This window comes from Meleagris gallopavo, chromosome 4, assembly GCF_000146605.3.
Source record: "Meleagris gallopavo isolate NT-WF06-2002-E0010 breed Aviagen turkey brand Nicholas breeding stock chromosome 4, Turkey_5.1, whole genome shotgun sequence".
NCBI classification, from domain to species: domain Eukaryota; kingdom Metazoa; phylum Chordata; class Aves; order Galliformes; family Phasianidae; genus Meleagris; species Meleagris gallopavo.
Genome location: NC_015014.2, coordinates 13,589,521 through 13,598,387, shown reverse-complemented (window position 1 = coordinate 13,598,387; position 8,867 = coordinate 13,589,521). Strand labels below are relative to the sequence as shown.

The 8,867-nt window shown below is 41.2% G+C and overlaps 1 protein-coding gene across 1 annotated transcript in view; it reads right to left on the bottom strand.

Annotated features, from left to right (window-relative positions):
- Positions 1-5,923, bottom strand: part of SCLT1 (sodium channel and clathrin linker 1) — a 42,642-nt gene extending 36,719 nt beyond the window's left edge. The window contains exons 1-2 of the mRNA XM_031553254.1: positions 5,905-5,923; positions 5,793-5,810 (exon numbers count right to left, since the gene is read on the bottom strand). Of these exons, the coding sequence (XP_031409114.1) occupies positions 5,793-5,810; positions 5,905-5,923 (37 nt within the window). The remainder of the gene's footprint in view (positions 1-5,792; positions 5,811-5,904) is intronic.
- Positions 5,924-8,867: the final 2,944 nt, after the last annotated feature.

Below are 8,867 nucleotides of genomic sequence, written 5' to 3'. Positions count from 1 at the left end.
TTTTCAGGGAGGTCTTTTTACTTCATCAGGGGTCTCGGTCTCTGATAGTCTTTGCATGCTCAGCAGATAGGTGAAGTAACTTACAGCCACAGAGATTAGGGAGATGGAGTAACTTACAGGTACAAAGACTGCAGCTCTAATCTGTCCAACCAATTTTTTGGAAGATATTTTTTAAACTACTATGTCTGTTTACTAAAGCAAGGAAATTGCCTCTCCTCAGTCGCAGAGACACAGGTTATGGTGCTCGTCCTTTCATTCTAATAGCAGACTATTTGGTGCAGGGCTTTGTGACTACTTTGAAATGTACATAGTTTAAGTTCTAGATGAATCTTCCATGCAAACAAGCTGGCATACTTTGTACAGACTGTAAAACCGTAGGTCAGATGAACTGAGACAAATCTACCCTTGGAGAAGTTTAAGGGGGAGCTTCAGTTCACTTACTGTTGATGAATTATAATAAGGTAGATTTTGGCACTGAAAGTAACCCATTTTTAAAGAATTATTATAGATGATATTAAACTGTGTATAAATTGTATTAAACTATCTACTAAACCACGAAGTCTCGGTATTACTTCTTTTCATAAACTGTCATTTACATAAGTAAGCTTTCTTTCAAAAGCAAGTGTCCAGGAACCGCTCGTGTAAGTTTCATAAAAAGTTCTGAACCAAAAGTAACGCATCCAAATCCTTTTTGGTTGGAAACATTGATCATCCAGGAATCAGAAATGTTAACATGTGACCAGCAGTGCTAAGAAATGAGCATGCGGAGAACCACACCAAACAGTTTCAGAAGCCCAGGGGAGATGAAGTAGTGTTAGATGTTCTAAAGAGCATCTATGCTAGAAATTTTCTGGCTTAGTCTTCCTCCAAACCTTGCTTGGCGCCATCCATTCTTACAGCATATAAAGGGCTAGAAATATGCCTCACTTACCCTGCTTTTCTGCTTTCAAGAGCAAGGAGGAGGAAGGAGGTACGTTGAGATCCCTGCATTGAGGAACTTGAAATTGTAGGGGAGAAGAAACAGCTACCTGTTTCTCCAGTTGCAAACACTGGAAAGTATGGGAAGGACTGAGGGCAGGAGGCATGTTAGGGAACAGAAGGCTTTGGGGGAGCTTCTAAGGGCTGTGAGACAAGCAGAATAAGTATTTTTACTGACACAGAGTGAAGAGATGCAGGAGGAGAGGATCTGGGACACGTGGAAAAAACGTAGATCTTTGGTGGGAAGAGAGGAGTTGTAGCACAACTACAAGGTTGATGCAGGGGGGGCATGGGCTGTAGAAAGCAAGGATCTAGATGCCCTGCACTAGAATGAACTGGAAACAGCTGGGAACTGTGGCTGAAGTGAAGGGCTTTAGGCTAGGAGACACTAAAATCTAGAGTGAAAGCCCTGCAGTGCAGGGAGCATAGGGCTTTGAAGCAAGTGCCAACAGAAGGAACCTCAGCTGAGGATAGCTTAAGTTAGGTATTTAGGTATTTACTTGAGCGTGTATTTAAGAATGTTTCCCCTGATCTTCCTATCCACACAATCAATTCTTCTTACTCTCATTGCCAGAGGCACAGTAGTTCTGGCTCACATATTACAATCTCTGTATTGCAGCATAAAAGCGTTACATTTTTTCCAGCTATTAGGAATCAAGAAAATGTTCTGCTGTAGCTCGGGATCCCAAAATATATATGAGAATCAAGCATAAATTTCAAAGAAACTAAGAGAGGGTATCAGGAAGAAAAGATGGGGAAAAAGGAGGAAAATCTCTTTAGACAGTGAGTCTCAAGAACACTAAGTTTAAAAAAAACTGCTGAAAGTTCAGATGCTGGAATATTAACCATATCAAATAGGAATCTGCGTGGGCCACCTGGTGGCTGCAATTCATTTTATACTTCTTTTGTACAGATCCTAAAAGAAGGTAGTTAGCTAGACTGTGCTTTTCCCACACTACCAAAAGAAGGCTACAAAGCAGACAGCTCAGCCCCATAAACCAGTGACTCCAGTAAGGAGAAAGCATAAGGTTTGCCTGTGGAGGTCGAGGGATCATCTTCCCAGCACGGGAACACAGCAGAGCCAGTACAAGTATCTGTATATTGCTGATGCCTGGCTCCTTCAGCACTCCCAGTCAGCTGAAAGGCCAGATGTACAGAATAGGAGGGAGAGAAGTCAAAGAAACCACTGGACCCTGTTAAACACAGATTTAAAGCAGCTGGGTGCTTAGCCACTTTAATTCCCTCTGCCACAGGCAAGGAAGGTAGGCAGCGATCCCTTTTCTTTCTGCCTTGACCTCTGTTTCCCACTATATTGTAGGCAGGACACCCTAGGGGATTCGCCCTGTAGCAACTTCCTGGTTGAATAACTTCTGCTCTTTCTTTGGGGTGAATTTTGAACTTATAACCCGCCTCACAATTGTTCTCTTTCCTTAGTGCAGTGGTTTATTTGAGTAACGCCAAAACAAAATTTGACAGCAAGAGACCCTCTGCTTTTGATGTTCAGGGGAGATCTGACTACAGCAATTGTACTTTCTTCCTATTTTAAATACAAAAGGCTGCATACCTGCCATAGTTTTCATTTTATATAACCAATGTGACAACATTACTTACCTAGAAATGGATCAGATACCTAGGAAATCAGACTTGGGGAAAAAAAAAAAAAACACAAAGATTTTAAAAGCTTTTACAAGTGTGGGTGAAGGTTGGGAATATTAATGGAATCATAGATTGGTTTGGGTGAGAAGGGGGACCTTTTTAAGATCATCTAGTTCCAACCCCCCTGCTATAGGCAGGAATATCTCCCACAGACCAGGTTTCACACAGCCCAGCCATAGATACTTCCAGAGAGGGGGGGAAAATCGACCTCCTGTTCCTCACCACCCTCACAGTAAAGAACTTCTTCCCATTATCAAGTCTAAATACACCTTCTTACAGTTCAAAGCCATTTCCCCTCATCACGTCACTACATGCCATTCTAAAAAGTCCCTTCCCAGCTTTCCAGTAGGCCCCTTTCAGGTACTGGAAAGCTGCTACGAGATGCCCCCAGAGCCTTTTCCAGGCTGAAGAGCCTCAGGTGTCTCAGCCTGTTCTCACAGGGGAGGCGCTCCAGCCTTCTGATCATTGTGGTCTCCTCTGGACCCGCTCCAACAACTCCATGTACTTCTTGTGCTGGGGCCCCAGAACTGGATGCAATACTCCAGGTGGGGTCTTATGAGAGTAGAGTAGAGGGGCAGAATCACTTCCCTTGACCTGCTGGTCACACTTCCCTTGATGCAACCCAGGATACCATTGGCCTTCTGGGCTGCAAGCACACATTTCTGGCTCATACTGAAACTTCATCAATTGGCACTCCCAAATTCTTCTCCTCAGGGCTGCTAATATCCACTATATTAACATGGAAAATATTAGTCAGAGGGTTCAGATTTAAGAGAGAGGACAACCTAACCATGGAAACTGAGGAGCGATTGTTTGCACACCTCTCCTACCCCAGTGGATAGAGATACCCAAGTACTGATGGTGAGGGATTTTATAAGGAAATCTACCCATCCCTGGCAGAAGGCTGTCACTGCTTCTTTTAAGCACTTAGATATTTTTTCTTTTATCTGACACTTCAGTTTTCTGGTCAGACTCAAACAGCAGATGACTCTTATCCTAACATTAACTGATAGATGCCAAGCATATAGGATGCATCAACAGAGCAGCTGTTAGTAAGCTGAATCCCTCAGAAAAAAAGCACCCTTAAAGCCTCCCATTTTCATGAATAACTTGAATGCTCAGGGTCATGAATTACAACCCAAAACTTGTATTAATCTAGGTAGCTACTCTTTCCCAAGACATCCATCAATTTTGAGAATTCAACTGACATTGTGAAGAGCAAATCTACAAGAATCATATTCAACTTTACAGGCTCCATAACCTGGCAACTGTAAGTATATCTGTCACACAAGCATATTATCCACAGTACCTATACTTTTTACCCAGGACCACCACCATGCGGGACAATTCAATTAAAACATCAAAGTCCCTGATCCAAGTAACATGGCTAAAGCTGTCATGCAATCATGACCAAACTGCCCCCATATCTGGATTTAATTAGGTTGTATGATGACATTATAAGCATTAGAGACACAGTAGCAGTACTACGAATATGCTTAGTCCTTTCCTTACAGCGAAAAATTTTCTCTCTCCAGTCACTTATGGCAGTCACTTCTCAACTGTTATCATGATTTTTTCACAGGGCTCACAAAAAGCCTACAGTATCCCTAAGAAATAACAAATCATGTAAACAAAGCAAAAAACATTACATGGCAACTGAAGCAAACCAGCTACATCCTGTATTTCTCATGCAGTTATCTGACATGTAAACTTGGTACTGGTTGCAGATTCAATTCACAGCATGAGAATTCACAACCTGTAAACTTCATAGGACAACAGCACTACCGAAGCTTTGAATTAGAAAGGAGACTAAAAAACATGACGCTGTTTCTTCCTTACCACAAGATCAAAAAAACCCACTAACAAATACCAGCCCTTCTTCTCTTACCTCTCAACCACCTTACTATCCTGCCTCCACACCACACCTCAGATAAATATTCTCTTAATGTACAAATAGAATAAAATGGGTTAAAAAAGGTATGCATTGCTCACCGTGCTATGTCCATTGTTCTTAGCAGGCCACATTGGTGCCCCTTATGATGACTATTTGCTTGCATTTCTGATAGTAAGGTATTGCTGAGGTTCTTAATAAGAAGTCCAGTCTGCATCTATGAATTTTTAAAGGTTCAAGGTGAAATACAATACAAAAATACAATGACAGAGTTCTCTCCTGCACGTTCACAAGCAGCTTGTTAATACCGAAGTCTCTTTCTCGCTGCACATCTAATACTATCTAACATAAGCAGAAAACCATCTATCTAGAAGCACCTCCTGCATTTGTGTGCTTCACAAAGTAGTGAGCAGACGTCCCCAAAAATCAGCAAACAACTGCAAACTGTTCCGGAAAGCTTTCATACATCCCTTTCCCTCAGCAGCTCCTCCTCCGAAAGCTGAAACAATACTGCAGAGAAGCGTTCAATCTCAGGATGGTTTCAGATTTCATCCCTCTGCTTTTTCAATCAGAACACCAAGGCAGAAATCCTCATTAGCAATTTGAAAGCCCTGCACAGGCAAAGAATACTTATATTTGCCACCATGTTTGAAATATTTGCACACTGTTCTGGCGACTCGTGATTACAAAAAGGAGAAAGAGATTTGAGTCTGCCTTTCAAGCCTTGTGGCAGCGAAAGGAAGGCTGTTATCTGAAAGCTACTCATTTTCTATATGCTGTGTGCTACTTCTGCCCGTGTGCAATACAACACAGCTGCCAGATTTAGTAACCACGTCAGCCTGCTTTCTCCATTAAGCAGCAGAGATGACAGGATGAAGTAGCCAGTGTTAATCTGTAGCTATGGCTCCTTTAAGCCTTGAACGAATGTCATATTGTGAGTTTATTGTTCTTGAAGAAAAAATAAAACCAATCAACATTACTTGCAAAATAAAACACCCAAAACACCAACAACATGCAAAAGCATTTCAGAAATTCAGAATCCATACTTGCCTTCAGTGACTTTAAAGTAACTTTAAAGAAATGGCTCTTTTTTTTTTTTTTGGTCAGTTAACAAATCCTAGGACTGGAGTCAATTCCTTTTCCAGACATCCTGATCTTTAAAGATACATGTTGCCAAGCAGCATGTGCTCAGACCTCAAAAGAATGAAATCATTCACCAACAAAATAGTTGAGAATCGCTCCTCTCCGCAAGGAATTATTTACATACCTGTCTTTGCTGACTTCTCTCAGAAAAGCAGAGTTAATAAAAGGGGGAAATTCTCATTTACCGCTTAGATCCTTCCCTGCACGGCGGTTCCTAGAGATCTGGACTTTCTTACCAGATGCAATCGCTTCCATGGAGTGGGCAGAGTTTACGTGCTAAGAGAAGGTGCCAGTCATACAGTCCAAATCTATGAACTAAAAATAAACCCAGAAACGTATGGCTGAATTTACAACACTGCAGGGATGCTGCAGAGATCACACAACATCTGTGTGCATCTCTCTCTCTCTCATTTACATTTCCCTCACTTTCCCTGAAGCACCTGTCTCAGCAAGGAGTGGTTTCTGTGGGAAATACAGACAGACGGTTTTCCCCTCAGAGAAAGTGTCACTACAGCAACCTTACACAGTGTATATGGCCAGGATTTTTCTTCATAATAAAGTAATCATCTTGAATCCACTGCCTCCACATACCCTTTCTCACAGAGGCTGGCTGACAGGAGGCAACTTCAGTACTCAAAGATTAAATATTCAACTCTACTAGCATCCAGATGAAAATTTAACCAACGTTCCCTTTTTAAAATGAGATCTTTACAGGTTATTCTAAAGTACAATTTTTTCTGAAGCTGTTGTTCTGCTATTAGCAAATAATGAAAGGAGTCAAGAAGAGAACAAAGATCGCTGTGTAGCTGGGCTGTTGGTTAAAGCACTAACCTAGAAAGTCCTGCATCTGCTTCAGACATTGGCTGCTCACCAACAGTAGAACCAAGTTCTAGTATCCCTGATGGTAAAAGCGTTTATGAGCTTGGTCAGAATAACTACTTTTAGAGAAGACAGGCAAAGTGTCTTCTGCGATGGTTCTGAGCTATCCAGGTAAAAGGGAGATGCTGAGTTGCTGCTGTTAATGTCTCCAAACATCCAAGTGGGTTTCAAAGATCTATATTTCTGCCTAAAATGCTTAAGGTGACTGTTAGATATTTGAGGCCACGTCAACAATGTGGGATCAGACACATCTGAGCTGGCAGCGATCTGTGTACTGACTCATAAACCTGCAATTCTGGGGAAGTCAGTGCAGAAACAGAGATACTCTTACTCTGTGCATGGTCATTGAAAAGCTTCTACCTTGTGCATGCAGTTACACTCTACTGGGGGACATTTCCAGACCAAGGGTTCCTGAATACCAGCCTACCCGAGAGAGTAGGTAGGTCCTACATCTGATTTCACTCCCTGCATGGATCTTGCTTGAGTTCAGCCAAGGAAACGGTCATTATGGGGATTAAAACTAACCTGACTTAATCTAGCCTAGAACAGACAGGGTACAGACCAAATTTCTGAGTTCCTCATGGATTTCAATTTCAATCAACACTCCCAGCTGCAGGCCTATTTTTTTTCCTTGTTTTAGAAGCAGAAATCATTGACAAGGCTCTGGCAGCCAGGCCAGAAAACAGTGACAAATACTGTAAAGCGATCTGGCAGGCTTCATTAAGGCAGTTGGTGTTTAATCCCCAAGGTTTTTGTGATATGATTGCATGATATGGCCAATGAACCATTCACTCCCAAGGGTGAGATGCAGAGATGACTTTCAACTGCCCAGATTGTGAAACATGAACTCTACTGTGTGAAATTACACATTGTGACAATGTAACACTCAAAGTGCTATCTCTAAACAAAGCTACAAAAGACCTGTCGGTACTTAAATACAAGTCTGCCTATTCCTAAGAGATGCAGTTAAATCAAGCCACCTGCATAAAGTTTAAGTGAGAACTCCACATCTGAGCCCCGAACTCAGGATGTTTTGATGTTTTGCTTTTTATTTTTCCCTCCAATGTTAAGTCCATAATCCTCATAATTTGAGATATTTTTTTCCCCAAGAAATATTTGAAAATGGTCACCCCTTTACTGGGGGTATTACATCACAATGTCAGTAACAAGGATTCTCTGATTCCTTTGTTCTTGGTACAAAATTGTCTTGCCTTGGACCTAAAATAGCCTCCTAGTTCTATTACCTACTTGCAACTTGATGGTTTTCCTTGCTCTACAGGGTGATAGATCCAGCTCTTCTAATCGAAGTTTGCAGGATAGTATTTCCCTTTTCAATCCAAACTACTTATACCACTAGACCAGATAAAAAGTTCCAATCCCAAATACTGTCACTTCACACTCTGTTTTACTTGATTCTTTCTGTACCCATTCTATCCAAATCAAATGCATATGGAACCAAATGTTTTATAAGGAAATTTTTTTGAAGTCACACAACGTCAAGAGAAATATGTAAGCTGGTGATCTTCATCTGATTTGTAGGCATACAATGGATATAGCAGAAAGAAGCTGCACTGAGTCCACACAGCTAAAGCAGAGGAGGATACATTAAGGTAACAACAAACAGAAGAGTAAAACCATTTACTATCTGAAATTGTAGAGTTCTAGTGTTCATCCATGCCTCACCACTTTATCTAGAGAGGCAGGAAAAACAGATACATAACCATTAACATTATACTTGAAAAGTAGGAAACAATTATGCAAAATTCGATAGAAGAGAGGATTCCTAATTCAGTCAGAAAACTGTCCAAGTTTCCTTCTTTCTCTGATATGATCTGGATTGTACCTATCAGCAGAAGTTCAGAAGACAAAAAAAGAACTGTTCAAGTTGTCTCATACCCAGAGAGCACCACGTTTAAAAGGCAGAGGTAATTAGCTGTCTCACAGCTTTGGCCTCATTTAAGACTCTTTCAGTATTGCAGGTTCTACCTTTAACATCCATTCATGGTCTGAAACAGATCTGAAAATGTTTTAATGAGATTATATCTAGCAAGGGACTCTCAAACACAGTACATACAGCATCCCATTTTCAGGGGTCTACCCAGCCTTTATTATTAAATAGATTGTTTGGTTTGCTTGCCATTACTAAAGGACAGCAGGTAGAACTGAGTTATTAGCATACACATGGTAAGGTATGCCTATAGAAAGAAAATATAATAGTTTTATTTGGAAAGCGTATGAGCAACCAGTGTCACTTGTCTTGTCTACCTTCCTCCTTCTCCCTGCATTTTAGTATCTCTGCATGCAAATGATGGTAATTAGT